Consider the following 22,488-nt stretch of genomic DNA (forward strand, 5'->3'; position numbering starts at 1 on the left):
GCCTGCAGCTGATGTGCTTCACAGTTTTAGGGTCAGTCGACAACAAAGGTTGTGTTCCTTCCCTTTGTCTTGCTTAACAAGGTAGATCTACTGTTGCAGATGATAACACCTCGATTGTTCCACCAGCTGACAAAGGAATAGGTCATTTGTGAATTCCAAAATAATAAAAAAATGTCTGGTTACCTGCTCTGCCTTCAGTGTCAGTTCAATAAAAATCTGCTGCAGTTTTTCATTTACAAAGTTGATGCAGAACTGTTCAAAACCGTTTTTCTGTAGAAAAGGGAGCAATGTAAAAATTAGTCTCCTGCCTTATACACAATAATTGTCAGTTCTTACACTGGCAGTAAGCTTCAAAGAAACACTGTCAGTGACAGATGGGTTGCTGACTTTATAGACATTTTGTGGAATTTCAGATCTTCCTGTTAAGATCAATGACTTAATTTCTTTGAAGTTTCTTCAATATCTCATGTTTATTAAGTGAGACATTACCAGTGAGATCACAATGTCCAGGAAGATAGGTTGGGATTTTTTTTGCTTTTATTCTGGCAGTAGGATCTGTGATTTTTTTTCTGGTTTAAATTTTTTTCCCTCTAAATTATAAAAAAATCTCTCCCAGGTCAGAGCTGCTCAAACCCCAAGTATTCCACTGTCATACCTGAAATATTTCAAAGCCATAAATATCAAGGACACCAATGTTATATTCTTCATGGTCCTTCTCCATTGCCTTATTAATAGACTAACAAAACAGAAATAAAAATTAAAACAAAATGTAGTTTATACAATTAAAATACATCAATATTCTTAAATACTTATAATAAAATTCTTTTTAAATAACATATTTGAATTTGAATACAAATATACAGAAAATGTTCTTTTGCTTTCACTTTTTAATAAAGTGTTACAAGCAGTTAGGAAATGAACAGTATGTTATCCTGTTTTCCAGGTCAGTGAGCCTTTGGATGTACTATCTACAAAAATCTTTCTTTTCACTGTAATTAGCTCAGTTAAATAAAAGGAGCCAACAGAAAAAGAACAGCTTTAAGTCTGCTATTTGATGAATTTTGCTGAGGGTACAGAGAATCTCTTCACCTCACTCTGCATGCCCTCCTGCGCAGGTCAGTGCTGGTGCAGGCACAGTGGGATGACAGGGCTGCTGTGGGCAGGGGAGCTCTGGGCCACTGCAGTTCCCCCATGGAGCAGATCCCTGCTGCACCAGGAGCATCCAGGGCTCCCAGCCTCCAGCCCAGCCCAGGGTCTGACTCTGAGCAAGAAAGCATTTTAGTCTGGAGAATGGAATTTGGCCCCTGGCTCCACTGCCAAATCCTGCTGCTGAAGGGGCTCTTTGCAGGGAAGTGGGATCAGAGAGCAGGGGAGCACAACCAGCCAATTCTGCTCAGCTGAGGAGGAGGAATCACACTCAGAGAAGCAGGGATGCTGACAGAGGGAGGTGAGGATCCCACATGGGACAGTCACAGCAGGAGCCTGCCAGCCCAGCTGTGTCAGAGGCAGTGCCCTGTGTTTGGTATCCATGGTCACACTCCCACTGCACTGGGCAGGCCTGGGCAAAGCAAAGACAGGCAAGAAAAGGCCTGCAAGGAACATTCCTAGAGCCCTTCAACTTGTTTGGATACTTAGTAGAATCAAGCAAATCCAACTTACATCCACCAAGTAATCAAAAACACGGGAATGAAGGGCCTTGGCCAGGGCATCCCTGGTGTAGCAGGCTTGTTCCACATTTAGTGTGACATTAATGGACTCAGATTTGCCTCCCCACTTGCTGTCCATCTGTCTGCTGGTCAGTTTTTCCTTCAGGCGGTCCTGGTTAATTCCCAGGAGAAAAGCAGGGAAAGCTAAAACTGCAAGAAAGATCAGGCTTGCTGGATTATGACTTACAGACTAAACAGAGAACAAAGAAAAAAATTAACTTTATCTTCAATAACAGTAAAAGTCACGGAGTGTGCAGTTTGAAAAGGAAAAGTGAAGCAATTTATGTCTTCAAAATTTCTCTATGCTCCTCAAGGACATTTTCAACTCTTTACTTAATTTCAATTAAGCTAAAAGACCTTGAAGTAAAATAGTCATCTATTTCTGTACCTTCAGTCCTTCAAACATGTAAGCTGCCACAGAACATGGTTTTGAACTGTGTGGTTCAAACAAATCACTCTTGGAGGAGATGGAAATAAAATGTAGAGCTCATACATGAAATGAAATTGACACCATTGACAATTCTTTGTAAAAACATGAAATGTTTAAAATGCAATAAAAAGTAGGCTGTTTCCTTATATCCTTTCTTCTTGTAAGTGAGGACATTGCAAAAAGTTTTCAATTACCTTGCCTTTTATTTTTTAATTCTTTATTCTGTAAGTACTTTGCCAATTCTGTTTCCACTACTTTAAAAATAAAGCACAAAAACACATCTGTGCCATAAGCAGCCCAGGCCCTGGTATTCTCCACACTCTAAGCACATGGTGCAGATGTTACTGCAGGTGTCACACGTCTTAGGGAGTGGAAAACCAGAAGTGCCTTGAAAGCAAATGGAAACAGCTCCTGAGGAAAACTCTTGGAGGTGGTATTGCACCTCTGCTGAACCACATGACCCTCTAACAGCGTTTCCTCCATGTTCCACTGGTTTCAGATCTACTTTACTGGTGTGAGGAGGATGTAAAATAATCACTAAGGTGGCAGCCACTTGCTCTTTATGCAACTGTAATGTCACAGCACAACCCTTTAGTACATTATTCCAAAAGTATTTTTAAAATTGGAAACAACCACCAACTTTCTAAAATATTATGTATTACCATCAGCACACTGATTAAATTTACTCTGGGGACCAGGAACCACACAAAGTTGAGTCACTGGCAACATCTCTGGTAATTCAGTGAACACAGGGTGAAGAGCACATGAAAAGGTCAATCATCATATGCTTTACCTTGGGAAAGAATGCAGGCAATTATAGACCACCAGATATGTTCACATATACTGCTAAAATGCCAGGAAAAATGCTTAACCAATAGTACTGGTAAGAATTTATGAAGACAGTCTAATGGCAAGGAGCACCATGCAGAGCCCAGAAACTCTCCCTTCCCAGTGCTAATGATTTACTGTAAGGGAAGAGTAGCTGGCCAGCACTTGATACAACTCCACATTCCTAAGATGCCTGATTGTTTTCCCTAGTTAGGGACCATAAAGTTGCAGTCTGGAAATTATTATAAAGCAGGATATGCATGTAATTGAAAAAATGATCCTCAAAGAGTCATCAGTAGCATTCAGTGGAATAGTTTTAAATGCACTCTGTAAAGGAAAGCTGAAAAGACTGGGCTCGCTTCCTGGGCTTCCAGGAAGTGAAAAACAACCCTTGCAATGCTATGCAAGTGTAAAGAGGGAGGGTTTAAATTCTTTTCTCCTTCCAAGAAAGAAGCACTATTATTTGCCATTATTTGTAGCATGGAAGATTTCCAGCAAATAAGAACTTTTCTCATCAATAAAATCAACAACTAGAGCAGACAGCAATCACTGGCAGTTTTAAAGATGTATTTGTCTAAAGGTCTGTCAAGAATGGTCTGTACAGATTTGATTCTGACTCAGAGTAGAGATTTTGATGTTCCAAAGAATGGCTTTGCATATTTTTCTGCGATTGACTGTATAACAAGAAGAATGCTACTGACCAAATTCTTAAACTTTTTATTATTCCAGGCTTACACAAAGCAGGACTGACCAGGGGTGGTTCCTTGTGCTTTATCTTTTGTGGCTATGGAGGCTATAAATGCTTTACATTCAATTGGTCAGGATGAACAGTAAACTAGGGGAAGGACTAATGGAGAAGAGAAATGAGACCAACTTTCATCTTCATAATGCAGAAATGATGTGCTAGACGTGGCTATTTCTTCTCTGGCTTCTCTAAAAATCAGTATATTCATGTGTAAGGTTGGATATTCATTCTACTTTCTAATTTCTTCCCATGTATTATTCATACACAATTTATGTGTTTGTATCCCAGAGAGCAGGAGAAATACGGTGGACATGGCTCATCACAGAAACACATTCACTCCTGATGATTTATTTTTAATTAATGTCTTTGCCATTTGTTATTTTGATGCAACTCACTCTGTATCCATCTTGTAGGGCTTTCAAATGTCTTGATCTGATTGAAAGATTTAACACTGTGATTTGAATTGAAGCACAGCAGCTCATTTGGAATCAAAAGGCATATAAATACAATGCCACAAAATGTTTTTCTTTGGGTTCACTTAACTTCTTAATTTGAGAAACTAGAAAAGTTAAAAATTATTAATTTTTATTTCCCAATTTCATAAAACAAATAGCAGGAGAATGCTAATACAGTTGAGTGTGAAGCTGACTGCACAAGATAAGTTAGTTACGAGTAAAGTATCTAAAACTAAACAAATGCAATTTTCCTGAACATAAGACCCATTCTGAATTAAGAAGAATTAAGAGAACACACAGGCATGTGTAAGGTACTGTTATGTATGTTGTGCTTATCCACTCTGTCCTTAAACTATCTAAGTAGCATAAACCCACATTAGATGCAAGGTGTAAATCACAACAAAAACATTTAAAACTCCAAGTCCATTAACATTCCATCACCTTGCTGCTGTGAGCCCAGCTGCTACAGAGCAGAGCACATGCTGAGGGAGGCAAGGACAGGGCACTGTGGGAAAGGGAACTGTAAAGAAACAGTTACTCAGTAGCTGTAGCTAACAATGAGGTATCAGTTGAGGAATTCGAGACAGGGAACATAACTGCAGAGTGCAAAGCCCGCATTTCAGTTCAGCTCTGAACTCCATTTACAGGACACATGCACACACCTGTGTGATGCCTGGGCACAGCTATGTCCTGAGCCCAGGGACACCCCCAGCTGGGAGCTGCTTTCCCAGGACAGGAGGCCACACAAACCACGTAACAAACAGGGGTTTATGAATGTGTGCTGATGCACTGAAAGAAGCAGAGTTCAAGCCCTTCCTACAGTGTCTACTATTTCACACTCAAAGGCTGGAAAAGGATTTCTCAAATTCAAAATCACACTCTGTTTAAGTCTGTGGCCTTTTACAAGACAAAAGAGGGGCCCTCAGCACCTGGTTTTGGCACAGACTCTCAACTGGCAGCCTCACATCCTAAGAATCCATGCTCTGTTTGGATAAGCAGCTCTAAATTGCAGTTCACCTTCTGCCATCTGGGCTGCAGCCCACTGCTGCTCCTGGAACAGCTTCCAGAGGTACTTACACTCCTCGCTCTCCACTCCTGCATAGTTGCCAACTTCTTTGAAGCTGATGTTTCCCAAATGCAATATTCCTGCCACTATCTGCAGTACCAATGCCTGCTCCTCTGCAAAGATCCCAATCACACTCATTGCGTGCTGGGAAGAAAAACAAACAAATTTGCATCAGTTGAAGACTCTTGTTTTAGAAATCCTTGTAAAATGTTGGTGTTAAAAAGTAGAGTTATTCAGAGCAGTTCAGATTCCTAAGGCAATCAAATTTCATTAAAGTTTGCAATGAAGTTTCAAAGGGTACCAGATGTCCTACTTCAGCATTTCTGTATTTTGTTAATTAAATACAGAAGCATCTCTGCTTTTTAGAAGATGCATTAACAAAATAAGTTCTGGAAAAAATAAACACCTGCTTTAAAGCGTCACACTAAAAATCAATAGTTTCATTGCAGACTGGGAAACAAGGAACCTAAGAGACAATGATTTTATTCCTTCTACACAGTCACTTTACCCACCAAGACTAAGAACTGTGAAGCTGTACTGAATGAGACTAATAAGCAGCCCAGTGTCTGGCTTAGGCTGTGAACTTCAGCCACTTACTAGAAAATCCCCAGCACCCCTGGGTTTTGGAGTTCTGAGTACATGACAACTTACAGAATATCTTCTCAACAAACTGTTTTTCTAAAATACCAAGTAAGCTCCAATACAACAGTAACAATTATTTTTTAGGCCTTTAAATGTGCTATACACATAGATGTATTAATACATCTACTTTAAACAGTAAATTCCTAAGAACAGGACACGAGCAGTTGGCAGGTCACACAATGAACTGGCAGCAGCTCTGGATAAAGATCCCTGATCTGTGTTTTCACACTCCCTTTCTCCAGCTTTTCAGCTGTACTGTTTTAAATAAGCATGGAAGGTCAGCCAGCACTGGTAATTCAGCTAAAACAGAGGACTCTTTTATAATTTTCTTCTAATGCAAGTTCCTCGTTGTGTTTGCATTTTCACATTTTTCATACTACATATTATCTGTACAAGTTAAATTTCATTAAATTTGCACCCTTCTGAAAAAGAACAAACTGAAAGTCACAACACCTTTCTGCAAAACCTGTCTTCAGGGTTAACATACCTCCTCCTCAAGGCAAAATACAACTAGAATAAGTTATATCTACATTAATTTCTCATTCCCACATTAGTAGATCAACATCTTTGCTAAAAATGAACAGTGAAATGAACATACATCCTCCACTTTGCAAATCACACAGTAAAGAACTCACCAGTGTTTCTCGGAAATCTGATTTGTCATCGATGTCATCGACTTTGTAGGACCCAGAGAGACTCAGGTAGTAATAGTAGTCCATACTGGTAATGCCAAGGCTGCTTTTTTGTTCTGAGGAGGCCCCTTCAATTAGCTGCAGAATAAAAACACCCAAATTAGGGATCACCCAACAATCTCCAGCAGAGATGAGCAGGTCAGAAACAGGTGACTGAGCCTGGAATTACTGGGAGAGATATGGCTGCTGCTGTGCCAGGGATTTATCCTTCCTACCTTCTGGTAATGGCTTAACCCAGAAGACCAGGCTCTCTGGGTCCTTATCTTTAACTTATATATCCATAACATTCCCACAAATGGTTTAGTTCTAACTTCACAACTAATAAATAGTTTAAAATGTGATTGCCTTGAATGCCTTCCATTATCTTTAACTCATTAAGAAAAGGCAAAATGGGTTTTCCATCCAGAATGTGTTCCCTAAATCCTTAGGAGCGATGTGTTTTCCACACCTGCTGCAAGTCAGGCACAGTTGACAGCACATGCAGGAAGCATCACCTGTGGCTCTCTGTGAGGACAAGCACCCTTCACACTCCTCAGACCTGTGCACAGGCCATGCAGCCAGGGAGGAACAAACCTCAAAACAGAGCTGTCAAAACCCCACAGTCTCTTAACCCTTGTGACAAACAATCTCTCCAGGCCATAGGAAAAGCAGCAGGACAGGGCAAATTGTACATAAACCTCGGAAAAGGAGAACACAAAGCTCCTGGAGCAACTCCAGCACCAATTCAGCTTTCCCTCCTGGCAATGGCACTTCAACTGTATGTGAAGCTGGCTACAGTCACTTACAAAGCTCTGGCTTGGCCCTAGTTTTGTAGAGCTTGATCAGCAGCACTCCAGCAGGTGAGGACCATGCACATCAAAGACCACTGAAGACCAGCAAAGTCTTTTCAAACACAAAAACTGGAGATACTTGGACAATTCAACAAAGTATTATCATAAACATCTCAGAAAAATAAACTGAGAATCAGATTTCTCTTTCACAGGAAGTATAGGCCAATACAGATATATATAAACTGGCCTCACTCTCTCTCTCTCTATATAGGCCAATTTGAATAGAAATCTGCTGAGAAGTTCTCATTTTCTATTATATTCTCCTAGACTTTTCCACATGGGAGTTCACAATGAGTTTCCAAGCAAGGCTTTGAAATACTGCATTATTCTGTTCTGAAAGGCAGCCAGGCAGGTCTATGGCAGATGGTGTCTCACCATGCTACTGAGCTTCCCAGCAGAAACCAGGTTACCTTTGCAGTGTGCACTCAAATCTCACAGCTTTGAGAACAACTATTCAATCAAAAGGAGAAACAGGTCCTAGATACTTTACATAACTCAAAAAGGACTTAGACACTTCTGACCTGGTAAAAAATGTGAAAACTCCTCTCTCCAGGATTCCTCATTACAACTCGAGATTTTTCCAGTAGGAAGTTGGAGATTTTCCCTCCATCTGGCTCTCCACCTGGGCTAAACTGTATTTCGAAGTATTTACCCTGCAATAAATAATTCAAGCTGTTAAATGATTAGCAAATGCAAATTCAAAATTGTGCACTTGTACTGTATTCCAAGCAAGGTTAGGAGGGCTTTTCATCTTTATGGATACCTCAAGGTAGAACCTAAGCTTAGACTCTTGAACCACCACATCTTTTCTTCATTTATACAGCTCAACATTAACACATCCCATGTTAATGCAAATGTAGAGAGGAAATCAGTGGCTTCTCTTCACTGCTGAGACTCTTGCTCAGTATAAAGGAAGCCATGAGGCTCACCTACACAGCAGATCAGTTCAACAGATCTACAACCAACAGCAAACTGTTCTGCCTGGAAGCAAGGCAAAGCCATGATCTCTTGCTTTCAGGGAGATATTAACTGCATTAACACTCATGTTAGCCAAGGAACACATCTCAAATTTTTAAAGCCTATGTGTGGAACCTCTGGTGTGCTATTCATTGAGCAATCACTTCATGAGATTATCTTGACCCTTCTGGAATGACAGACTGCAGGTAATTCCTGCCTACTGCCTGTATAATATTAGTAAAGGCTGCAGCCTTGCTACTTCAAAAACTGTAGCCAGTACATACAGATAAAGAAATGCAGAAAAAAAAACCCGTATACTGAAGGAATCAGAAGCTCTGACATCTACCATGGTTTAAAACACATTTTCTATCTTATTCAGATTTACCTGTAGTAAATTTATATTATACCCCTGAACACTGTCTCTGTAACAGCACACAAGCTGGAAGAGTAAAGTCATCTCGAAGGTAAAGGGACTTACAAATCTGCTGGAGTTGTTGTTCCGTACAGTTTTTGCATTCCCAAAGGCCTCCAGTAAAGGGTTGGATTGTAGAATAATATCTTTAACATGCTAAAATTTTAGGAAATGAAAGAAATGCAAATTCAGAAATAGACATTTTTAAAGCTCTTAGAGATTTTCTAAAAAACAACCCCATGACATGTAAATTATATATTAAAAAGGCAAGGAATCCTGCATCTGTAAAAAATTATCTTGATCATATAAGGAATAAAATCCAACAATTTTTCTTCCAGAGCTTTTAGTTCCTATTTTTGAGGAAAATCTTACAGAATTAAACAAAATGCCTGAGGCTAAAACCTGGTTCTTCTGTGCATTGTTCTGCCAATCAACACAGCCGATAAACCGATCTGTTTTTTCCACCATCTTCATTTTAAACCATGCTTACACATGAGCATTTAATTTTTTGGAAGGGTCTGGAACCACAATCAATTAAGTCAGAGTAGCACAAAATTTAGGAATCTGCCAGTGCTTCAGCAATCTGTTTTGGGATCACTGACAATGCTATCCAGTTGTCTTAGAAAGCAAAGTAATGTGTTACTATTGTCTCTTTATCTGGTCCTGGGAGCTTGAAACATGGAGAAGACATCAGCTTTGGAAAAAAGCCAATGCAGGCTGGGGTGTGAAAAGAAGATGGAATTTTATTTCCAAATAAATGCTCGAGGCAAGCTACCAACCTCATTAATTCCAACTCTGTCATTTCTAAGAGATTCTTTAAATTTTGGACAAAAAGCTGGGATGTTTGAAACAAAGTATTTCCTATATAAAGTATATTTATTGCAAAAATCACACAATGAACTCTCTCTCTGGATCATTATCTTGGTTACTGAGTTATTCTCTGCAATGGTCCCAGTGTCACTGTTGTGCAGAACTACACAGAAACAACACACTCAACATCAGAGAGTGCAATAAAGCAAAAATTACAGCAGGCACTCAACACGAATGGACTGGTAAAAGCAGCCACTACCTACCAGTGCCTGTCCGTGAAGGACTGACACTGTAATGTCATTAAGGGAATTTTTATGGCTATTTCACTCAATTATCCTTAGTTCATAGGTAGAACAGACATCAACAGTATAGTTATTTACAAAAGAAACCATTTGTTCTTTCAGGCAGCTTTCACACACCCTAATTGTGCCTAGGTAACCTCATAAAACAAGATGTTTTTGCTGTGCCTCTTTGATGTATACACACAAATCAGAAATCTAAAGGAAGCAACAGAAACCCAAAAAGCCAGGTCAGTTTTCAATAAAATGCCAACACAGGAGGAAAAACCACACATCCACTGAAAGGATTATTTATTCTCAATCTGGTTTAGAACAATTAAAGCAGTACCTCTTACCACTAAACTAAAAAAAAAACAAACCCAAAGATTAAACCCACCCATGTTGCAGATGCAATTCAGCATAAGGGCTGCAGCACCTGGAGCAGAGCTGATCCTGGCCCTGTGGCTGTCCCTGCCATGGCTCCCACGCAGCATCCTGCAGGTGAGCAAAGCTGCCCAGCCCAGAGCTCTCTGCCTTGGGGCCCACGTGCTCCTGGCTGCTCACCCCCATGATACCCAGGTAAAAAGAGCCTCTTATCTGCCAGTGTCTGCCTCAACACTCTTTTGTCATTCTACCTCTCAAGGGAATCTTTAGACTAAGCTTATGCTTCAGTATTACTGTGTATCGACTCACCTGCACTTTAGGACCACCTCCTGAAATTTTGGAGATATAACTCATTATATATTTGGCAGCTACAGTCTTTCCAGCACCACTTTCTCCACTATAGAAAAAGAAACACAAAAATGTGCATGTTAGCTTTTAAGTAACTCTACAGTGGGGCAATTTGAAATTCATCTTGTCCGACCAAGGTGAAGTACCTTAATTAAATACAGCACATTCAGACTGAGTATCCTGGTAATACAGACTGTGATACAGTGCGGTAGCATGGTACTTGGATATGTTTGTGAGCACAGAACTCTGAATACACCATCTTGCATGGACACCAGAACCTCTGTGAGACTCCAAGGTCAAAAAACTACACACGCTGAGAAACATCCACTTAAACCAAGATGCTCAGAAGAGAATCTGTGTGTTAAAGACTCAATTCCCATCTACATTTAGGGGGATTTCAGGTCTTGACACAAAAACTAATTTGAAAATCTGAGCTGTGCATGCCATGCTAGATACCTACTTCATTTCAGTAGTTTTTTGTTTTAGGTGTTCCTGAATAAAATAATGAGGCATTATTAATCACATCCTGAATGACGGAAGAACCACCTTCCTGTTCCTATGCCTCTTGACACAGGGTACAAGAAGTCTTAATATCTCATACTAGCTCTCACAATTCCTTCCTTCCTTCCTTTATAATATTTCACTTCAATGGTGAATGGTGTTTACAACATCAGCAGCTTTGCCTTCTTGCAATCAGTAAGTTTCTCAAGAGGGAAAGAAGACTGGCATGCCAGACAATCCAACCTCCCTTCACTTCATCCCTTAAAGCTTCTTCCCTTCATTTCAACAAAATTCCTCCAGACTTCATAAGCCTTGGTGCAAGTCAGCTCTGACTTTAATGCATTTCCCATGAGCAGGACAACTACACCAAAGCAAAAAGAACAACACACAGATGTTGGGTCAACACCACAAGAAGAGCTAAAATAGTTTTCACTTTTGTGAAAATCTGTGCTATCTTTAAACTGAGTAATTTCAGTAAATGTCATTGACTCTTCTATCCTGCGCCCACTTGTTCCTGGATATGGATCAAATGCACATCTTTTCCTGCACAAACTTTAGCTACATCTGCCAAAGAAACATCAGCATGTCCTGTACAGGAAAGAGACTCACCAAGAACGAACAACTCAGAGCTCCTTATCAGCATGACTAATAGACACATTTTTAAAGGTTTCATTCTGGAAAAACTTCCCAAACTGCCAAGCTGCAAATGTAATTTTACATCTTTAAAGCTTCCAAACAATACAGAAATACCCAAAGGCTTTTTAAAAATTATTTTCCCAGAAATGTTTTCATGCTTTTGTCTTCTCTTGACTACAATTTTACAGATCAAGCTGAAAACCTGAAAGGGTGAAAAAGTACTTACTGAGCATCCATCTGTGGAGCACAGACCATGATTATTATTGTTCTTCTGAGTCACCTTTTCCTAACAACCAAGAAAGCCTGTATTGTGCATATCCACTACATTCACAGGGACAGACTTTGATGAATGGCAAACTGCTTTTAAAAGTTCAAATCATGAATAGACATATGCAATAATTAAAATAACATTTCTTCAAAATCTGCTGGCAGTAGATTTGTTCTTCCTGTTGTAAAACCAGACTCATCTAACTTAGTAGTTTGAAGTATGTTGGAAGTATGGAGGTTTTTAGAGCTTGAAAAAATTCTTAAAATGGCTTAAAGTGGACTGTGTGTTTCATAATTTTCTCAGAGACTTTACTTGCTAAAAATAAAACTAGCACATAATCTCAATCACTAACAAAAATTATAATGCTTTGAAAGATATACTGTTTCTTCCAGCACTATTTGCCACTTCCGAAAAATGGCATTTTCTTCCACAAAGTCAATTAATACTTAGCTGAAATCAGACTAAGACTACAAACACAGAAGGAAATGCTTTTTGCTCCTTGCTTCCTTCCCAGAGGAAACAATCTGTAATTAGAGAAGCAAGATCCAATACACAGCATCATCCTTCTCTCTCAAATTAATTTTCTGAGTGACATTTAACATGGTATCCATGGCTGTAGAACAATACAAGTGATGCTTATCTGCACTCCCAGGACAATGTAGAAATTTTAATACCAAATATTTATAAAGAACTCTTGGATCTGCCAGAAAAGAACACTGTATATCTAAAATACTCTGATGTGGATAAGTTTGGATAAGTTTTTTAATTTACTTACACAGAAAATTTACTTTCTGCAATTATGTTCAGAAAAACCTCTGTAGTATGATTTCAGTGAAATATTTGTCCCCTCTGAATCAGCGCTTTAACCTTTCTTACAGTGTTAGACTTATGTTTCCACCACTTCCTCATTAAAATTCAGCCATATTTCCAGTCAGGTTCTCTCCAGAATGATCAGTCATTTGAGTCTTCTGGAAAACTGAGATATAGAAGCTGACTAGAAATATCATACTGAATTTTGAACTTAATAGAGTTAAGATAGACATGAGCTGTTCACTAAGAGCAGTTTGGGTGGTAAATGATCTTTTCATTAACTCCTATTTGTAGTATATAAGATGTATTGTCTTTTCAGATACATCCCCCTACACTGCTTTCCTGGAATCAAATGTTGCCACTCAAATGGCAAATGTAAACTAAAACTACGAACAAGAAAAACTGCTTTAAAGCAATGGCAACATCTCCTGGCAGGGATCACAGAACCAAAGTGAAAATAAAGTCCTCAGCTTTATAGAAATGTAAAACCTTAACAACACTCTGAAGAAATGCATTTATTGCTACATGATAGAAATATACTAATCATAACCTCCACTCTCTCAATTAAAGGACAGTGATAGCCCAAAAAGAATTAAAGGCAAGAGAGATAATTCTTCATAATTAAAATCTTGAGTGGACAACTCCTTGTTGATAGTCTGGAAGGGCTGGAAGGGCTGCCATGCACACAGAGCAGAAATGCCAACAGTCTCTTTTAATTGCCACCAACAAGCTTAGCTCAAGAAAGGTCTAAATTCAATATCATGCCTCAGTAAAACATAAACTGAATTAGAAATAAAGTCCAGTGCAGCCGCGTACCCCTGTGAGTGAACTTCCTCTGCACTCCTGCCCATGCACACAGAGGCAGGGAAGACCTGGGGCCACTGCTCCCTCCTCCCACCTAAGCACAGCCTGCTCCTGGACTCAGCCCAGCCCCGAGGCAGCCCATGAATAATCTCATTGTTTATTTACTCTGCAGCAGCCATGCAAAGCAGCTCAGCTGGGGTTAGACGTGTGCACGTGTAACTTTCTTAACACATATGCAAATATGCTGGAATTACTCAGCTAATGAAAAAGCCTTCCCTGGCCTTGGAAAGGTTGTTTGGTAACAGTTTTTCTTTTTAAATTAGTATTATCATATGAAAAGAGATTATTTTTGGTTGCCATCTATTCAGCATTTCAGAGAATCGCATTTTCTTTCAGATCTGCTTTCCCAGTTCATTCACTGACTTTTGAAGAGGATGAGTTTTTTTTCTGTCAGTGTCTACATGCATTTGGAATGAATGCCCAGGTAAAAGGAGCTCAGCCTAGATTAGGGACCCTCATTCACCTGCCTGGAAACACAGATCTACTCTGTGGGATGCATGTCCCCTCCCAGGTTTGGGGACAGGTGCCCAAAGCACAGGGTGGGAGGGAGGGCACAGCTCGTGTGCACCTCCCCTTTCTCCCCCATCCTTCTGTCTGCATTCCCGAGGCTCCATTCCAACAGAAGCCAGACTTAGCCTTTGTGATCTGGCTGTGAACAGGGCCAGTCCACACCTTCTGCCTTTGCAAACCTTTCTTTGCAGGAAAATCTCTTACTTTGACATGGAAAAGCCTGGCTACTACCTGGTTCTGTTCCTTCTGTTTTACCAGGGATTTTCAGTGGAGTCACTCCAAATTCAGACTAGTTATGAAGCAGAGATGCAAGAAGCACCTCACTATAACCATATTATCATCACTCATTGTTAGGGATATGATAGAAATTCGTGCCAATGGATTATAGATATATGTATCAAACATGCTATTGAAGGGGGACCAGAGTTTAATCCTAGAGTGACACCTCGGCTGGCTGACAAGGGCGGAACTCGGCATTAACATACGAAGGAAACTCGGCTGCACAGGAGATGGTCGCTCACGGTGGCATGTACCCGAGGACCCCAGTGCTGATGGCCCATGAGGACACACATCTGAGATACCCAGGGCCATCAACACCTTCCACCTGAATACAGGATGCCGGGAACCGGAGGAGGAACATTTGCCTCTTCCCGGACGAGGTTTTGTGCAGCTTTGAGTGAAGAAAGAAACCAACATGAATATGATGGACTTTGAAAGGAGACAAAGGGACTCTGCCGCGGGCTAGAAAAAGAGTATAAGGACTGTCCCTGCGGAGCAGCAAGTGTGGACGAAGGGGGTGCGGTGCGATAGAGGCCGGACCTGCGTCCACCCAGCCTGTATCCCAGGGTCTGCGCTGTCATTTTTTATTGGTGGCTGTCGGGACTGTAATATGGTCATGAATAAATTTTTTGTTTTTATTTTTATTACGATTGGGTCAATTTTTGTTTTTACTTATAATACTCATCTTCCACAGGACAATTTTTCACAGAAAAACTATGTTTCACTGAACACAAAGGAAACGCTCATTTGGAACTGCTTATGCTTAACAGCTTCTGGGGCATTGACAACAGACAGCTGCGTCTCAGTTTTTTGAGAATCACCAGTTTAGGGGCAGAAATGCTAAAGCCCCGGGTAGCTACTATGTGAAACTGATGGAGTGGTAGCAGACTCTAAGTTAGGCAGAACATTAATTTCAGTCAAGAGCTGCAGCATCCTGGAAGCTGCCAGTCTGCAGCAGCTTCAGTGCCTTCTGGTCCACACAATAAAACATAAAGCAAGCAAACTCCACACTTCAAGAAACTTCCTTCCAAAGCCAGCCCTGGTTGTTGGAAATAGTGATGACATTAAATCAGAAAATACAAGATGTATCTAAACAGTTTAAATCAAATGTGGTCCAAAAGATTAAAGTATCAATCAAACAATATTAATTTAGTGAGCAGCTGAGTTACTTGATTTATTATTTATAAAAAGACTTTTAGTGTCCTAAAAAAGCAAAACCCATAATGAAAACTACTTGTAAGTCTAGTCCACAGTTTCTACAGTGTTTGCAGAAACAATAAAAATACCAAAGGAAAAATAAATGTGTATGCAGAAAAAAAGTCTCTGAAATGTCCCTAGCAAACATCATCCTTCTTGTTTCAGTTGTGCACTAGATTTCAATTAACACCTACAGACTTTGAATAGGCTGTGCACACACTGAGAGAAGTTTCACTCTGCACATACAAAATGTACATTCCTAGGAGCATTCAAATACATCATCCAGCACTCAAGTACAAGAACTCTCAAGTAAAATTAAAGCTCTAAGTTTGTATCTCAGATCTGCATCTCAGAACTCTCTCAATGTGACTGCCTGCATGCATTGCACTCTGGGGCATAGCACAGGATCAAAAAATAGGGTTTTTATTCACAATCCACAACAGCTCAGAGATTTTCACTATAAATTTAGCTTCATGTGAAACATCCCACTCTCTGGGATGTTACTTTATGCCAAAAGCAAAATTCCAATTTTACCCATTTGTAACAGGTCTTAATTTAGACTGCATGTGTCTAATAAACTTCAGCACAGCAGTAAGTATCAGCTCTCCAAAGAGAAAGACTGAGCTCAGGGAACAATTCAGCCATGCCAGTGACAGGCAGGAGAGCTCTGGGCTTTTTGTTTCCTATATCCCAGGGGCCCAGGAGCAGGTAGGCCCTCCTTGGACCCAGCGAACTGTTACCACCTGCTTGGCCTTCCCAGGTGTAAAATCCCAGTCCTGGGAGTCCCCTGCCTGCTCTGGGGCTGGGTAAAGGGCAGCTCCAGGTGCTCTGCACTGCACCCCCCAGCAGCCCTGTTGAAGGGGCAGAGGGTCCCAGCTGCAGGATCCTGAGTTCTTGCTCTCCACGTGTTTTCTTTTATCACACACCACCTATGAAACCCACAGATGAGAACAAAGTCCCAAAATTCACTTTGACTGTCACTTAAATAATGCCTGTCATTAAAAAAGTTTAGTCATAATTCTGCAGTGAATTCCATCGTTTAGTAATTAAAAGAGATTAATAGCAAAGACAAAATTAATTTCCCAGCATCTCTCGCCTTTTGTCTCTGAGTGAATGCAAGTAGAATTCCAAAAGCAACAAAAGACCATGATAAATGCAGTCCATGTGGGATTGCTGGATTTAACAGTATCTGGTTGTACAGCTGTTAATCCAGCCCCCTCATGTAGTCATTCAAGCTGTTGTAATTCTGGTATTGGACAAGAAGCTGGCTGTGTGAGTAAGTGATTTCTTGTGGTTAAGCTGTCATCAGCATTTTACAAAAAGGAGGGTCAGAAAATTCTGGATACCCTGGAAAATCCCAAGATGTGAATGTGGACAGAAGATTTTTTATGATATAATAAACTTTTCTGCTTCATCAAGTTAAAACACCAGAAGAAGATTAAATACTTTTTACCCATCTTTTTCTTACCTGATAATGACACACTGATTTTCTCTGTCAATAATCATGTTCCTGTACATGCTGTCTGCAAGAGCATAAATATGTGGTGGGTTTTCATACTGTGCCTAGGAGGAGAAATAAAGAATATTTTTTCAAGACAGCATTAAAAATGCAGAAAGAGCAAAATAAGTTTGTATTTAAATTGGAAGAGTTACTTCTCTGGAAAAAATAATTCCAAATAGCACTTTATAGTGAATTTTCCCCAAGAATTCTTTGGTGCATTTAACAAAAACAAACTAAAATCTCTAGACTTTGCTAGTGAACTTTCTCTCATCCATCATTTTCTCCTAGACATACCCTGTTCTAAAAATGGCTTCTGCTGGAAATGTATTACTTGTCCACAGGAAACACCCAATATAAGCCTATCCCACCGGGGTCATGTGCTAACAATGCTCTCCCCCAGCAGCACTCAGAGCCTGGTGCCTCAGGTCCCATTTTCATCCCCTGGGCCATGCAAACCCACAGCTGCCCTGAGTGGACACGCCCAACTCAAGCAGGAAATTGAGTTTTAAGTCCCTAATGTGTCTGTGCTAACTCACTCTTCAAGCTGTATTTTCAAAAGTGGCATCTAATTTTGGCACCTCACTTTTTGTATTGCTCTTGTCCAGTTAAGAGAGTTCTGAAATCAGTTTCCAAATCCACTAATGGCCATTTTGTGCATATGACAGTTTAAAAACTGCCTTTGCAGGAGCAGGGACATGTCAAGGAGTGACACCTAATATGGATTAGAGCTAATCAATGCAAGTATTTTCTTGAAATACTGATTTTGCATTGCAGAGAGTTCAATCTGAATATTCAGTCTATGGCTATGACCATCTGCCAAGTTCTCCAAGCCCAGCACAATGCTAGCAAACCCGGAGTTAAACTGTGCAGAATAATATTTCCAAGCCCCTGAACACTGCACAATATTTTAGACTGCTTTACTTACTGCTCCTTGGTACATTTCAATTTCCTTTTCCCCAAAATATGGCATTTGCTTGAAAGGATTCACAGAGATTAATACAGAGCCAATGTATGTCTGCATTCAAAAGAAGTTAAGGTAACAACAGTTTTATAAAGTATCATCTTACTACTAACGACAAAGAACTTTTCCATCTATTATATAATACTTCAAATAAGAGTAAAAACTGCCACAGCTTACAACAATTGTTAATAAAAATTAAATTAGCAGTCTTACGAGAATATAAACATACCATTCAATTGAAATATTTTTGTATTATCTTATTTTAGAATAAGCTAAGTACAGAATCATGTATTAAAGGCCAAAACATGACACACCTTGAATAAAAATACAGAAAGGAAATGGCACATTTAAACTGGTTTTAGTCCTTTGTAACTGAAGAGGTCTGTCAGTATTAGAAAATATTGGTTTGACCTTTGCAGAAAACAGTGCAGTGACACATTCTGATCTCACAGGACAGTGCTGAGCAAGCAGAGCTGGATGGAAACGGCCACTGCTGAGCTAAATTAGACAATTACTCAGCTGCATGCACTGGGGGTGCTGGGGAAATTGGTAACTCAGTGTGTGGTGTTATTTTATGAGTGAAACTATTAACAGTCCCTCAGAGTCCTCTCCTGCAGGCTGCCCTGGACCATGACACTCAATTTCAAGCCATTATTAGATTTTTTTGCAACATTTTTAATATAGTATTTCATCATTCTGCATTCAGCTGCACATGCTCTGCATTTCAAATACTTCATAAACCTTTGGAACTACAGCTGCAGTGTACAAATAGGAAGCACCTGACAGTAATTCACAGGTATCACTATCACCTCTCATTGAGCTGAGAGTTAGCAATGAGCCCTCACCTATGGGTCCAAAATGTTGTACTGCAGGTTTCGTTAACAATCTGGAATTGTTCACAGGCAAACTTCCTATCTAAGCTTTCTGTACAAAGTAGGAAAATGAACAATCTATGGTACTGAAGTCTTTCTTTCTGTTAGGTTGCATGTTCCGGTATTTAAAGTTTCACATTTTCATTAATCATAGAAAAAAAATTTAACTGAGAACACTGAAGATTTACAGATGTTGACATATTCACCTATTTCCATCATCCCATGATTCACAGTATTAACAATTCCAGAATAAGCTATAAATAGGGCTATGTCACAGAGGAAATGCAATTTTGAAAGCATTATCATTTTGGAGGTACAGAAGAGACATCAATAGATGTACACACACTTAAAACCTATTAATTCTTGCTCTTAGAAGTAGCATTACCTCAGGAGGCTTCAGGGGTCACATGAATGTGTAAATACATTGAAGTACAATCTTCAACATATTAAAAAGAGTACCTTAAAATCATTTTTGCTATCTTATTTTCAACCCTCATAATCAGCTGTATTTTCAAAGGCTTTTCTGTTATCTCAGGTGAAGTGTCACATAAAATGTTCAGCATCCTTGAGTAATCTGCTTAAAGAGAATATGTACATATAATTAGTGTCACATTGGCTCAGCAAGGCCACGGGGCTCCACAAAACCAGCAAAGGATACAAAAATATAGTCATCCATGTATCGTTTCTTTAGGTTCTCCACTATGGAATCCTCGGTGATTTTGGAAAGCAGGACCATATCATCCACTCCACTGTGCTTGACATTGTGGCTCTGCCAGTGGTACCTGTAGTGTCCTTTGCTGCCCTGCAGGAAAGCACAATGAACATCACAAAGGTTACTACATTTCTCAGCAGCACTAAGTAACTGAAAACCATTATTCGAATTCCAACTTCCCAAATGTTTTCCTTTCATTGAATTCTATTCCTTGATCCAGGCAATCCATGAAAGCATACATAAGTGGTGTCAGCTGACTTGCCTCTGCACTGCCCTCCAGAACTAGAAGGTAATTCCAGGGGGTTTTGCGACCACCTACACACAGAATGAATTTCAGATGGCAGACATTTTTAAACCTAGTAGGAAAAGAACTCCAATTATTCCATCTGAGATGCAGCTATTGGAAGCTAAGGATGCAAAAATTACACTCCTACATTGTAACTATTAGCAGTGAGGATAATTACCATCACCACAATGAATTCCTCATCCTTTACAGTCTTTTAAGTCAAAGCTGCACATAAGCTGTTACTGGGAGGGAAGCTGTGAGCCTGCTGAAGTTAAGTATTCAGGGAAGTTCTGCAAATTATGTACCCCAGCTTGTGACTGCATGTCTTCACAGTCCCTTTTGATCTGTTAGTCACCATGCTTAATGACATCTAAATAGATACTCTCTCCCCACACTCAGAGACTACTATTTCAGGATGCTACTAAAACATGTGACATTTCATGCTGTACCACTTGAAATCAAAATCTGTTTTTCTTCCAGCTGATTTGAACAGTAGTTTGGTTCCATGGATACACCCACAAACAGATTTAAATCCAGTCAACATCAAGGCTATTAATTCAGCTATAAATCTGCTCTCCAAACCCAAACCTATTTTCTGTAGCCTGGCAGACAATGCTAATGGAGTTCTGATCTCTTCCCTTTTTCTACTTAATTTTTGCTTACACAATGCTGAAATTAGTGATGCTGGTATTAGCACATTTAACACTGAGAACCGATCAAGTATGCTGTCAAGGAAGATGTGGCCAACAAAATGCCAGTTCTGCAAATTCCCCTTATTCTTTAATGCTACAATTTGTAACAATGTGATTTAACTACATTGCTTGGGTGTACTTTATCCAGGATCAAGTCACATTCACCAGGATACAAGCAATTTATTATTACAAAGTACATGCATTATTTTATTTTGCAAAAATTTTACAGAAAATTTAGGTACTCTGAACACTTCAGATGCATTGGTATTCTGAAATGGGACATGAGCAACTTACAGAGGGGCAACTTTCGTGTGTACACATTTCTGCAGGAACAAATGACCCACACAACTTTACTATCACGAAGTGCTACACCAGGCCTACAGCCTGGCTTCATGTCAAGTCACATAAAAAACCAACTGAATTTTTACCTCAAGTTAAATTAACTTCCACTAAACCCTGCTACTGCAGACAGCAGAGAAGCTGTAGGCTTTATGGGTGTTTTCTCTTAAGTCTCCAGCCACTCCTACCCTGATGCAAATCCACTACTGCCAACCACAGTAGAGAACAGCTGCAAACTTAAATCAGAAGAATGCTTTCAAATATAGTACAGCAGAAGTAAATATGTCTGAAAACACAATCTCAGCAATTTGCCTGAATGTCCACAAGTGTACATGATGTTCAATAAAACAATAACCTTAAAGCAGCTTAGTTTGTATGAACCTTGTTGATTTTCTATCTGTACAATGGAAGCAGTGATCTGGAAGCACTGAGAAAACAAAGAATCAATTTTTAAATTGTCATAAAACATATGACTGAAACTATTAGTTGAAGCTTGGGTTTTTGGAGAAAACAGAAGTCCAATGGAGAAGCATAATTTCCTTCAGTGCATTCATCAGCTTATTTGTGATATTACACTTGGACAAAGGAATTGGCGGGATGGATAAAAAGGTACAGTATCAAAATAAATATGGATAATTAGATTGTTTACAAAGCTATTCAGAATGTGGTTTAGTATCAGATAATGGAGTAAGCCACAGAAAATGTGTAAGAAATGAAACAGGAAAACAATCAAGCTTCCCTTTGGAAGCCATGGCATCAGACCCAGTGAGCTCAATGAGCATAAAGCTTGCAAAGCCATGGGATACATGGAAAATGTGTACACTGTCTGCAAAACAGCAGCTTTATGCAAGTCACTGATTGTTCCTGACTGTGACTAAGGCCAAAGGGTTCTTCCCCAAAAGCAGTGGGAGCCAGCAGGGAAGCAAGAGGGCAGTGCCAGGGCAGCCCAGCTCCCTGAGAGCAGCCCTGCCCTGCACTCCTGCCCAGCTCTAATCACAGCAGCAATCAAAGCTGAGCCACATGACCACAGACACTGCAAACCGGGCAGAGAGCTTCAAAAAAAGGCAGCAGCCTAACAGCCAGTAAAGCAGAGGCACAGAAGACAGCTGAGAGTCACGGCACTAAGGAGCTCACGTTACAATTATAACTCAATTAAATGGCAGTTTCCTAGTAGTCTGGAATTACCCCTTTTCTTTCAAAACACTGCCCCACATTCAAATGTGCAGAGAAGCAGCAAATCACCACCAGATTATTGTCAGACTTCTCCCTGGGATCAGAAATAAGCCCAAGCTGTAGTAGTGCCCGAGCAGCCACGGGTAAGTTTTACTCTCACTCTTCCCTCTCCAGGAAGGTAACACCAATGGGATGGCTAGGGGCAGTGGCTACCACCTCTTCCTCTGGGCAACAAAATAGGGAGTGTTTTGCCTAGAGGATACCACCCACTCCCAAGTTCTTGCCCTTCCAAGCATGAGCAATG

At 40.0% G+C, this 22,488-nt stretch overlaps 1 protein-coding gene across 4 annotated transcripts in view; it reads right to left on the bottom strand.

Annotated features, from left to right (window-relative positions):
• Positions 1-22,488, bottom strand: part of MYO1E (myosin IE) — a 76,312-nt gene that overhangs the window by 26,475 nt on the left and 27,349 nt on the right. For all 4 annotated transcript variants that reach the window (XM_041469349.1, XM_041469347.1, XM_041469346.1 and 1 more), the window contains 11 exons: positions 19,641-19,784; positions 18,075-18,164; positions 17,117-17,211; positions 10,545-10,632; positions 8,830-8,919; positions 7,916-8,047; positions 6,508-6,642; positions 5,242-5,374; positions 1,660-1,856; positions 656-736; positions 184-270 (listed from right to left, as the gene is read on the bottom strand). In XM_041469349.1, the coding sequence (XP_041325283.1) occupies positions 184-270; positions 656-736; positions 1,660-1,856; positions 5,242-5,374; positions 6,508-6,642; positions 7,916-8,047; positions 8,830-8,919; positions 10,545-10,632; positions 17,117-17,211; positions 18,075-18,164; positions 19,641-19,784 (1,272 nt within the window). The remainder of the gene's footprint in view (positions 1-183; positions 271-655; positions 737-1,659; positions 1,857-5,241; positions 5,375-6,507; positions 6,643-7,915; positions 8,048-8,829; positions 8,920-10,544; positions 10,633-17,116; positions 17,212-18,074; positions 18,165-19,640; positions 19,785-22,488) is intronic.

Source organism: Pyrgilauda ruficollis, unplaced genomic scaffold (genome assembly GCF_017590135.1).
Source record: "Pyrgilauda ruficollis isolate IOZ18807 unplaced genomic scaffold, ASM1759013v1 scaffold23, whole genome shotgun sequence".
Classification (NCBI taxonomy): domain Eukaryota; kingdom Metazoa; phylum Chordata; class Aves; order Passeriformes; family Passeridae; genus Pyrgilauda; species Pyrgilauda ruficollis.